General features: G+C 32.7%; 2 protein-coding genes across 2 annotated transcripts; both read left to right on the forward strand.

Moving 5' to 3' along the window:
• Nucleotides 1-1,078: 1,078 nt before the first annotated feature.
• On the forward strand, nucleotides 1,079-8,841 carry LOC25494647 (uncharacterized). The gene is made up of 10 exons (XM_024783182.2): nucleotides 1,079-1,221; nucleotides 2,981-3,103; nucleotides 3,260-3,323; nucleotides 3,540-3,590; nucleotides 5,080-5,196; nucleotides 5,719-6,582; nucleotides 6,668-6,803; nucleotides 7,387-7,662; nucleotides 7,738-7,845; nucleotides 8,350-8,841. The coding sequence occupies exons 6-10, from the start codon at nucleotides 5,723-5,725 to the stop codon at nucleotides 8,797-8,799; spliced, it is 1,830 nt and encodes a 609-aa protein (XP_024638950.1). The 5' UTR covers nucleotides 1,079-1,221; nucleotides 2,981-3,103; nucleotides 3,260-3,323; nucleotides 3,540-3,590; nucleotides 5,080-5,196; nucleotides 5,719-5,722; the 3' UTR covers nucleotides 8,800-8,841.
• Nucleotides 8,842-9,626: 785 nt separating this feature from the next.
• On the forward strand, nucleotides 9,627-11,400 carry LOC11417374 (transmembrane emp24 domain-containing protein p24delta9). Its single transcript, XM_024784789.1, has 4 exons — nucleotides 9,627-9,767; nucleotides 10,504-10,719; nucleotides 11,111-11,187; nucleotides 11,277-11,400. The coding sequence occupies exons 1-4, from the start codon at nucleotides 9,627-9,629 to the stop codon at nucleotides 11,398-11,400; spliced, it is 558 nt and encodes a 185-aa protein (XP_024640557.1).
• Nucleotides 11,401-12,014: the final 614 nt, after the last annotated feature.

Consider the following 12,014-nt stretch of genomic DNA (forward strand, 5'->3'; position numbering starts at 1 on the left):
TTCTCTCCTGAAAACAAACCCTTCGATTCCACCACCATCCTCGTCAGAGAGCAATCGACCCCTTCTGTATACAACATCTCTGTACCAATCGAAAATCAGAGAGCAAAGATCTCTTCTTTTCTCTGTGTTCTCAACACCCATTACAGGTTTTCACCCATTCAAAATTTGATTATGAGAAAGGTGAAGAGATGAAAAGAAGCCATTACAGGTTTTCACCCATTACAGGTTTTCTTCTTCTTTTCTCTGTGTTCTCAATACCCATTACAGGTTTTTAATCTTCTTCATTTTTCACCCGTGAGTTTTTCTTCTTCATTTCTTTTTTCATGTGAATACAGATTTTATTTATCTTTTTATTAATTTTTTTTTATATTATTTATTTTTGTTGAAAAATGAAGCATCGTAGCTTAGTTAGTTGGATACACGTTACACAATTATTAGATAATTGTAAAGTTGTGATTTTTGTATAACAATCAACATTCTCTCATATGTGGAAATTTTGATTCATAATGAAGAAATCTCTTTTTTACTTACTTAATAGATCTTATTTTGAAAATGAATTAACATGCCAATTCACTCAACATGTGTAGATCTATTAAGAGTCTTTTTTATATTTATTCAAAATTTAACATAAATATATTGATTTTGTTTGGATGATTAGGATTTCTGCAGAATGTTGACATATAGACAAGGATGAGTAAGACTGAATTATCAAGGATGAAGCAACCACTTAATCCGCTGGCAACCTTGATCGATTGTGAGCTACGAAATGGAAAAACGGAGAAGGCTTTTGTGAAGTATGGACATGCTGGTTTGGCAAAAAAAAGAAGAAGATTAAAAAAAGAATAGTTTTAGTTAAGCTTTCTTATTCCTTAGACAGACAGTGTCATTGCCTCGCTTTCTTATTCGTGTGATTATGGTATTCTTTGACGCTCTTATTTTGCTTCTTTTTTCTTCTTCACTAATATGGTTTTCATGGCTGGTATATACTTTTCTCTTTTAAAAGAAACCGACTCATTTTCTTACCTAATGTGAACAAATGTTTACAAGTTGCATGCTGTGAATTTGATAACAGGAATATGGGCAATCTTGAGGAATAATGAGATGCTGACGTGGTCAGAGAAAATCAAAATTTCAATTGGACTTCTTCCAGCCATGCTTGGTGGGCAGGCGTATGTTGAGGCTCAAGATGGTGTTTCTGTTAAAGAATGGATGAGAAAGCAGGTATCGTAGTTGTCTTGATTCCGTAACTGTGGCAGTTCATAAATAGATTTATATTCGTTGGTTAAATTACCAGTCAAGGTCATGGGCTGTTGTGACTTGAAAATTTCAGATAGAAATCTTGTCAGTTTGTAAATGGAGTGGAGCGACTCCTAACCATCTTAGTGATACTGATAAGTATTCTGAAATGAGTTGATTTAGGATGGATTTCCAGTGACTTTATGATGATAATAAGAAGTCCTTTTATATTAAAATTCAAATTATCTCATATGAAGCTCTGTATAAATTTACTTTCATGCTACTTAAAGCTATCAGCTCAAACAAACTATGATATTATATTTGTATTAAACAATGCATTATAATTCTGATGTTTTTTTTTCTTTCTCAAAAATAAAATAAAAATTAATGCGCTAAAAGATCTTTTTGTAAAGAAAGAGTTTCCTTACTTCCAAGAGTGGGAAAATATTAAATTGTGTACTTTGTTCTTGGGAAATAGGTTGGGAAATTGTTGTTATTATTTCAGTTAAATGAAGGTATTTTTGACTCTAGTAAAAACAGTAGTTAGCATAACTTCTCAAATAATGAGAGAAGCCTATAGACTTAGTTTCTACTTGGTATTGGCTGTTGAGATGTCAAAAATATCATTCTTACGCTAAATGTATTAGTTCTTTTAGGATAGTTAGTTCATGACATGGTACCACATAGCTTCTTTCAATAAGAAATCTAGTTTGATTTTAAGTCTCCATTTTATGAGAAATTGAATTTCAGCACTAGATAGGGAGAGCTGTACATTAGCAACATTTCAAACCCAAGTAACTCATGTGAGAGGGAGTGTCAGAGACGTCCATATAACTTCATTCAAGTATCCTCACTTAGTAATAGGTTAAGATTATGAGATTGTTGATAAGTTGATTCATGACACTAGCTTAACAATATAAAATATGAACAATTGTGTACTGAAATGGTCCTTGCTTGTGTTTTTCTTGGTTTTGACCTTGGGTAAAGGGGAATGATAGAACTCTATTACTTAGGGAAAGGGGTTTTTTTGAATCATAGAGGCGAAGTTTTGAGGAAATTATAGCAGTAATTGTCATCTTCCGTTTTTCAAAGTTGTGTCTGTATTATGACATCCACCTCCCAAGAACTTAATCCATGCATAATGGGTGGTGCACTATCAATTGTATTACAATTTCATTAGATGTTCTGGCTGTGAGTTTCGTAGAGGAAGTTTCCTGTGAAATGAATCTTCTAAATTGAGTTACAATGTTATTGCTCTTAATAGTATGTATTGGGTTGAGTTTAATTTTGAGATCTTGACCCAAGCATGAGACAATATATTTTGAAAAACAAAAATGTTTTTGAAATTTTAGTCCAATCAGGTTATTTCAGAAATCTTGTTTCTTATGGGAAGTATGAAGCGTGTTTCAAATCTGCATTCAGCATTTTGTTGTGCAGAATGATGTCAAATTCCAAGTAGTGGTTTTACAACATTTGCAAATTTTATATTTCATGATAATGAGCTTTTGCAACTGTCCATAAACATTTGACGCTTAAAAACATTTTACGCTTAAGAGTTCATTGCAATAAGAAATAAAAAATGGATCAAAAGTTTAAAATTGAAACAACTCATGTTTATCATTCTTATGAACTGATTGACAATGTTGAAGTGTGACCTCTTCATCCTTATGAATCATATTCATTCTTTCTACACTTCATTATTACTTACTTTTGGCCATGCTTTCTTTCTGTATTTGTTTTTCAGGCGAAGAAAGAGTGTTTTGCATCGTGCCTCTCCACTTGTTATGAGCTAATACGGCCAGATGTTGCATTAGAGCTAGCCTGGAAGAACAATATGATGGATTTTTCCATACCTTATCTCTTACAGGTATGTTTTTCACAATGGTCTCTTTCATTACGATTATTATTAAGGACAAACTTTTTCCCGTTTGTTAATAATGATTTTTAATTTTAGTCATTTGTATATTGTTCAATTTTGATCAATAAGATTTGTACAAAAAATTAACGCCGGAACTTTATGAAGGTTGCCCATGTATGGAGAATTGAAGCTTGCCCTATTCATATTCATGTGGTATCCCAAAACTAAGGTAAAAACATAACTTGTTTGAGGGAATGTCTATTTGGACACTTAGTTTTACCCTGGATGGAGTACATATTTATTTGTGAATGGTGAAAATTGATGTTCATATCTAAACTACTAGATCAAAATAGGCAGCAAGTGTCAGATATTTTTTTCCTCCAATGGTTCAAATTCTGTTGAAATCTTCAATCACTTATTTACTTTTTTGTTTAAGATGTTCCAGGCCTAGAGGCGGTCGAGGTGGAGGTCCTGCCTTACTGAATCGCGGCGCTGGGTAAGTTTCTGAGATCAATAGTGATTAGTACTTTGTTTATTTATTTTAGTGAAATCTGTAAATTTAACTTGTTACCTATTCACTGAACTCCTCGTTTGGTATCCATTTTCGAAGGAAAAAAATCTCTTTTTAAAGCAAAATAATCACTTTTATATCAGTTTCTTATAAAAAAAAATTTACTTTTTTAAAAGAAAATAATCACTTTTGTACCAGTTTGATAAATATTTATAAAAAGAAAGAGCATCTAAAAGAAAAACCTAACAAATGCTTAAAATCATAAGCATTTTTTCAGTAGCTTCTTAGAAAGCTACGTAGACAAGAAATTAGTGAAAGAGGCTCCTTTACACAATAAACCAAACCTAAATCAAAGAGGTGGAAAATACGTAAAAAAAAAATTAAGGCTAAATGAAGAAAAGTAAATTACACCAACTATAGAAAAGCAAGGTTATGGCTAAGCAATAGGTAATTCTCAAAAAGAAGATAAACTAATGCAATACTAAACATAAAATGTTTTTATGTTCTACTAGACTCTAGACAATGTCATTGATTCAAAGTTGAAACTTTGATTCAAAGTTACTCTTTATTTCAAATCTAAAATCAAAATAAAATGGGTTTCAATAAAATTTAGGAAGAAGTTTTCTTAACATCTTCCTAATCACATGTTGAAACTCGTGTTGGGAAGATTCTTCTCCTTCTTCTGGAAATTTGTTCAAATCAAATTCACAATCTGCTTCATCGTTTAAATCAAAATCCTTTAGCACTCTTGGTAATTTTTTTTCTTCTTCGTTGCCATTTTTTTCTTGTATCTTTTTAAACACAGCTTCAACCATATCTTGAAAAATTTTCAACTCAAATTGATACTCTTCTTCGGTTAAATCATGATCCATTAGAACTCTTGATGAAACTTCTCCTTCTTCGTTGCAAATTTTTTCATGTATCTTGTCAAATGAATCTTCAACTATTTCTCCTTCTCCTTCACTTTTTTCAAACGAATCTTCCACTCTTTCTTCTTTTTGAATATTCATAGTCTTTTATTTTTGCCATCAGATTTGTTATTCTAATTTGCACTTAAATTTTTAACAACATTACAGTCTTATTTATATAATTTCTACTCTCACTATTATATGTAACAAAAGTTTGTTATAAAATCCCTCAATAAAAGAAGTTTGTTATAAAAAAAAAAAAAAAAAATTGGATTTTTTCAGATACGATGGTTTCATTATTATATAAATAACAAAACACCGCTTTCTCCCTCGCATCGTTCATTCTTATTATAACAAACAGATACATAACAAAACTCTAAAGTTTTTCCTCATTCACCCATCAACCAGCAATCGCTCATACCAAAATCCATTCATCCTTCATCTATCTAACTCCCAAACAGGTCCCCCAATCGGTTCCTAATCTAATTTCCCCTCTCTAATTTCCAAATTCATTTGCCCTAAATCTTCACTTCATCAATCTAATTCCCAAAACCTTCAATCATCAGGTCACTTCGATCAGATTATTGCTAATCTTACTTTGCTGCTGCAAACAGGTTCCTAAATCCTTCACTTTGCTCGGGCCGTTGCTCACTTAGCTCATCTCACTTGGCTGCTGCAAACAGGTTCCAAACTCTTTTTTCTCCTTCTCTTGTTTTTATGTTGTAAACTATGCTAACTGAATTGGGTATGCACAATTTGAATGCCTATATGTTAAGGTTTTGATTTGGGTTGTTTTATAAATTTATATGTTTTAGTTAGTGAAGATTTTTTGGTCTGTCTTTTACAGTTGAATCCCATTTTTGTGTTGTTTGCTCATGGTTAATTTTTTTTTTTTTTTTTTGTAATTAGTAATTAGGGAGAACAGATTTTGGATAGATAATTTTGATTTTGTTTTGAGTTTAATTAGAATACTGACAGTGAAAAAAATAAATCACGGTCAACCAATTAAAACAATGATATACTGTCCATGACTAATATTGTAGTGTTGTGTAAATAATGCATCAGCAATGGAAAATGCTAATTGTGCTTATGTTTTAATTTTGTGTGCCTTTTAAGTTGTTTATGCCCATGTCTAATTTTGTGTGCCTTTTAACTTTTTTTTTTTTATGTACAGTAGTTAATTACCTAGTTTTATATGTATATAGATAGATGGAAGACAATGATATTACAAGGGGCAGTGGAAGAGGTGCTGGTATAAGCATCAACAAAGTTAAGGGAAATAAGGGAGGTAAGCATAAAACTACTTTGTCACATTCTTCTAGATTACAAGCACCTAGGCATGCAGACACCCAACAATCCCTATCTACAAAGCAACCTACACATCATCCCATATCTCAAACACATACTAACTTCCCACCTTTCCTCTCTACTTCAAGTCCACAAATGTCTACTGTCCATGCTCCCATTTCTCAAATACCTACAAATACCCAACAACCCCGCTCTACAATGAAACCTACACATCATCTTACATCTAAAACACCTTCAAATATCCAACAATCCCTATCTACAAAGCAGCCTACACATCATCCCATATCTCAAACACATACAAACTTCCCACCTTTCCTCTCTACTTCAAGTCCACAAATGTCTACTGTCCATGCTCCCACTTCTCAAATACCTACAAATACCCAACAACCCCACTCTACAAGGAAACCTACACATCATCTTACATCTAACACACCTTCAAATATCCAACTTCCACAACCTACAAGGCAATCGAAACATCATCCCATATCTCAAACATTTACAAATTTCCCACCTTTCCTCTCTACTCCAAGTCCACAAATGTCTACAATTCATGCTCTCACCTCTCAAATACCTACAAATATCCAATCTCCCCACTCTACTCCTAGTCCACCACATCTTTCTAATACACATAGACCATATGATGTTGTATCTGGTGGTGATCCACATGCATCATCATCATCATGTGATGATTCGTATCCGATAGCTGGGAGTACAGATCCTACTGATAGGCGTATATGGATCCGTCCGGGACCACAGTTAACATAAGATTTTTATAAGATTTTCCGTTTAATTCTATAATAACTTGTATCCTTGTATTTTACTACTTGTTTAATTTTATTTTTTTAGGTTTGAGCCTGCTGTTAAGCCCCCGCGTGACATTACAAAGATTATGAAACGTTTGTTTCAAGGGACTTGGGCAACTTATGGAGAGTTAATGAAAAATGACACGGCTCTTGCGGACTTGTGGTATAACGAGTTTCAGGTACTGTCCTTCTCTTCCTCCAACTTATGTTTATCGTCCTCGTTGTTAGATTTGTCGCTCAATCCTTTTGTTATTTGGAATTGTCGGTTGAAGTTATCTTAGTCCATTTTTTATTTGGAATTGCTGGTATATATTCTATTCCACCGCACTGCCTACCATCATTTTTGGCTCCCTCCCAACTTTGGAGGGTATGGATTGGAATCTGTTACTAGTCTCTTATCAAAATTATAAAATAAAATGTTAGACCAATTAACATATATACAACCCTAATTGTTCAACTGTCGTCGGTACTTTTCTAATTGTCGGTACTTTTCTAATTGTTCAACTGACTTTAATAGTGTCCGGCGGTGGTTAACTGTTGTTGGGTCAACGACAGTTGGAGAAAAAACAATTTCAAAAGTGAAAAGAGCGAATTTTAATGAACATATCTGATAGAGCAGAGCTAATAAAACAGAATAAATCAATAGAAACAAGAGAATGGTGGTGAATATTAATAACTCACAAAAGAGTTACAAGTTCCAGAGCAAAGCTCCTAGTGTGATGCCCGGTTTATCCTATATTAATTACATTGCTTGTATTGCAAAGGATATATAAGTGGCTTCCTGAGCATGATCAAGACATAAAGAAGACTTATCATCATAAGGCATCTGATGGGTACCAAAATACAATGTATCGGGTACGAAGAGGAATGGACAAAGGCGAATGGATCCCTGCTCTATTGCGTGAAAAATTGGTACAAAATTGGGAAGATAGTAAATGGAAGGACAAAGCAGCAGTTAATAAGCGAAATAGAAGATCCTCTAATGGTCCATTGCACACTTGTGGGTCAATTTCAACAATTGAACATTCTAAAAGATTAGTAAGTAAACAAATTATATTTGCAGTAAAACATTTAAATTAATAATCATACTAATCTATTTATTTTGTACTATAGAAAACTAACTCAAACATGACTCCAAGTTGTTGGGAAGTGTATCTAAGGACACACAAAATGAAAGGTGATCCATCAAAGTGGGTATCCTCCAAATCTCAAATGGTTGCGGTAAGTTACAATTCGATGATATTATCATTTCCAGCCCTTTGTCAAATGAACATAAAACAATTGAAAATTTTCTAGAATTAGTTATATCTTTTGTGGACTTGGTATGCTGGTGGCAAGTCAAGGTAATTGGAAAAACTTTAAAATTAGTATTTATAATTGTCCTCATGTGTATTGATGCATGCTGCTACACTATAACTCTACCATCATGTGCTATAATTGTTTTTGGTTATCTAATCATGTATATTGTTGTATATTACATGCTTTTGTGCCATAATTTTTAATCTTATGCATGCTTATTATTGTTCATCAGGTTCTGACATCTGAAAATGATAATCTAATGTTTCTTCACTTGGAAAGAAGTCATGATAACTTGGTTATTAGTTAAAAATTAGTTTTAATTTGTTTAATTTGTTATTGGTTGGTTTATATATGAATTTAATTGTAGTAATTGATTTAATTTCATATTTTTGTAAGTAAGAATTAAGACAAACTCTAATTTTGTAGGATGAATATGAAAGACGGATTTTTGATAGGAACTCACAACAAACAGAGGGGGATGATGTGTCTAATGACCATCAGTCAGACAACTTCATCTTCTTGGACGTAGTTGGAGGAGTTGACAAGAAAGGACGTATTTATGGTTTGGGGACAGAGGCAGGAAAATACAAGCCTTCTTCATCCAGGTCATCTGATGGCATCTCACCATCTGAATATGAGCATATGAGGACTGCAATATCTAAAATGTTAGCTGAAAACATGGAACTCAAGGAACGGTTGAAGACTAACGAGGAATTGATTCGTGCATCACAGGAGGAGTCACGTTTAGCTCGAGAGCAGGCACAACAGTCACAGGAGGATTCACGATTGCTCCGAGAGCAGTTCCAGAAATTAATGGAGTCTTTTACACAAGGCCATTCGCATCTACCTCCTTATCAACCTCATCGTTCGAGTTAGGATTAACATCTGTGTCCACCTACATGATTATTTATCATATTATTTTGAAAATTTGATTATAGCTTTTAGTTTAAAGTAAATGTTCTAATACTATTGAGTAATTATTTCAATATATTTTGATGCAAAAGATAAGTAGTGTGATTTTTGTGAACGCAATCAAAAAGGTTTTTCATCAAATATGAATGTGATTTTTATCGTATTTTATCATATTAATGTATTTTATCTTGTGATTTTTCATCATCTTGTTTTATATTCCAAAAATGTTTTGAGAAATTATTGAGAAATTTTTTAAACTAATTTTAAGGGGAAAAAAATAAATTATTTGTGACGGAAAATATGAAAGTCACAAATATTTTGTCTTGTAGTGTAGCGTCGGATATCATAGCGTCGCTATTCAAATTCCCAGATATTTTGCGAGGGGATTCTTCTCTCAGTTATTTGCAACGGTTTTTTCCCTCAGTGATTTGTGACGGAAAATTTTAACGTCGGTATTTTGTGACGGAAAACTGTATTAAATATATCCATTCTGTGGGAAGTTTAGCGACGGAATTTTGGTGTTTGCGACCGTGTCTGTGCCGCCGCAATTAGTGACGGTTTTGATATTCCGTCGGTCAATGTTTCCGACCCCCATTATTACGACGGATTTTGGAAGCATCGCAAAACCCGTCAGAAAGTCGTTTGCTACGGAATTTTAACGCTTTTGCGACGGAAAACGGCCGTCGCTAAATCCGTGTTTTCTAGTAGTGATGATTGGATCAAATCCACAACCACATTTGCTCTTTCTTCTTGTTCTAATGGTAGGATTGTTTACATGTTTAGTTCAATCCATGAGGTTTGATTTGCAAACTGGAGTTACTAGATGCATTGCTGAAGACATCAAGAAAAATTCGATGACAATTGGAAATTACTCAATCGTTAATCCAAATGAGGGTCAACCTTTGCCCTCTGACCACACTATCAGTGTTCAGGTATATTGATTTATTTGAGTAAGAAAATTCAATCTTTTTTGTACCTATTGCTCAAATTTAAATAGTGAGTTAACAAACAAATTTGATTATTAAAATAAATTTTAGATTCAAAAGCTTTAATTTTTAGCTTGAAGTAAAATCAATTTAGAAAATAAAATTAATTCTACTTAAGAGCAACCAATCTATCAGAATCAATTCTCGCTTTTAAAATCAATTTTGATCTTTTATAAATTATAAGTGAAACCAAACATACTCTTGAAGGCGCTCTAGAAACTAGTAGGAAATTGTTTGATTTGGGATTGATGGTTTATTAGGACTCGTTTGTTATGGATTAAAATAAAAGTGATTTTGGCATAAAATAATTTATAGATTTTATCAAAAATAAAAATTTATTTTGCGTTTGTTTACTGTAATAAAATCACTTTTTTTAAACGAAGTATTTAGTTTGTTTGGATACAACTATATAAAAACGATTTTTTGTTACAAAATTACTTTTAAACCATATTTTACCTCTCCTTTAATTTTTTATTTTTTTTTTAGAAGCTGCTCTTAACAGCTTCTCATTTGAAGCTGTTTTTATATATTTTTTTTTATATTCTGATTTTAAAAAAAAAAATTGTAATAAACAGATGCATAACTCTTAAAGTTGTTATATTTTTAAAAAATGTGATTTTTTTTCTTAAAATAACTATAATATACGGGCTCTTAATTTGATTTAATTGTTGTTGATGAATAGGTATCTACACATGGAGGTTCGGCAAACCATCATTTAGCAACGCATGTTCAGTCGGGGCAGTTTGCATTTGTGGCACATCAAAGTGGTGATTACTTGGTGTGTTTCTTTGGGGATAAAACACATGATTCCCAAGCAACACTCTCTATTGATTTTGTGTGGAAAACTGGTGTGGCAGCCAAGGATTGGTCCAAAATTGCAAAGAAAAGTCACATTGATGTAAGTTAAGTAGTCCTTCGCTAATTCTTTGAAGCACGGACACTCCTCGAATTAGGTGTGTTCCAGAGTCGGACATGCGTCAGTCTCGGACACGACACCTATAATTACACTGTATTATGTCATTTTTCAAATTATTATCCGTATCGACATGTCAGTGTCAGTGTCTATGTCATTTCCGGTATCCGTGTCTGTGTCCGTGCTCCATACGTATTATATAAATATATGAGGAAGTCCTACATTATCACAATTATTTGGTCACAATTAATTTCTACATACCTTGTCTAAAGTGCACAATTTCTTTTATTATGCACAAGTTTGGTTTTTACATTAGATAAATTTATCACACTATATGTCATGGCATGATTTGATTTCAATTATTAACATGTTACAGAGAATGCAACTAGAGGTACAGATTTTGCAAGAAACTGCAATGTCCATCAAGGAGGAGATAAGTTATCTTCATGAACGGTAAGCATGCATATTTTTTAGCTTATTCTTAATCCAAAATTTTGAGGTACATGATTCTTATTTAATTGACTACTTTTACTTTTCCAGAGGTGTAGAAATGCTAGATTTCAATTCAACAACCAACTCCAGAATGTTATGGTTGAGTTTTGTTTCATTTCTAATCTGCTTCTCAGTCGCTGGATTGCAACTATGGCACTTGAAGACATTTTTTAAGAAAAATAAAATCCTATAATTCTTTTGTTATGATTTAATTATACAATTTTTCATATGTGCTTTGTAAGTTATCTCTAATTTATACTGGTTTCAATGGTTTCAATTTAGAGGATGAGAATAATGAGGTGTTTAAATTGATTGAGATTATTCCCTTTTTTATTAATGGAAAATAGTTTCATGGAAAACAACATGACGAGAAATTGTTTTTTCGGAGACTTTGAAGAGGAGCACTCTCTCGGCTCCTAAGTCAATACCACCAGACTAATTCAAGTTGCATTAGAAATTTTAGGGGATGAATTATACTTTATATAGAAGGATCTAGGTAGATTCAATATGATAAGTCATTGTTTAGTTGGTTAGAGTATGCCAATTTCTAACAGGTGATTAGTGAATCTAAGTATCATCAAAGCAAATTAATGAACAAGCTAGTTCTAAATTAGTCTTATTGTAGCTTTTAGTCACTATTAGTATAAGTTCTCTGTTGAGAAACATGGCATCCATGGAAATAGAGAGAAAAAACTTAGAAAAATTTATATTGATGATAGTTAAAATGATACAAAGATGAAAGATGAAAGAGTCGGTACAAATGAATCAACCTTGTGACTTATATAGTA

Source organism: Medicago truncatula, chromosome 5 (assembly GCF_003473485.1).
Source record: "Medicago truncatula cultivar Jemalong A17 chromosome 5, MtrunA17r5.0-ANR, whole genome shotgun sequence".
In the NCBI taxonomy this organism is placed as follows: Eukaryota; Viridiplantae; Streptophyta; class Magnoliopsida; order Fabales; family Fabaceae; genus Medicago; species Medicago truncatula.

Excerpts from the sequence above, each read along its gene's own strand:
- LOC25494647 (XM_024783182.2), top strand. The coding sequence starts at position 5,723 with ATGGAAGACAATGATATTACAAGGGGCAGTGGAAGAGGTGCTGGTATA. Across the intron at positions 6,583-6,667 it reads CGTCCGGGACCACAGTTAAC|GTTTGAGCCTGCTGTTAAGC; the intron begins ATAAGATTTTTA and ends TTATTTTTTTAG. Across the intron at positions 7,846-8,349 it reads CCAAATCTCAAATGGTTGCG|GATGAATATGAAAGACGGAT; the intron begins GTAAGTTACAAT and ends CTAATTTTGTAG.
- LOC11417374 (XM_024784789.1), top strand. The coding sequence starts at position 9,627 with ATGAGGTTTGATTTGCAAACTGGAGTTACTAGATGCATTGCTGAAGAC. Across the intron at positions 9,768-10,503 it reads ACCACACTATCAGTGTTCAG|GTATCTACACATGGAGGTTC; the intron begins GTATATTGATTT and ends GTTGATGAATAG. Across the intron at positions 10,720-11,110 it reads CAAAGAAAAGTCACATTGAT|AGAATGCAACTAGAGGTACA; the intron begins GTAAGTTAAGTA and ends AACATGTTACAG.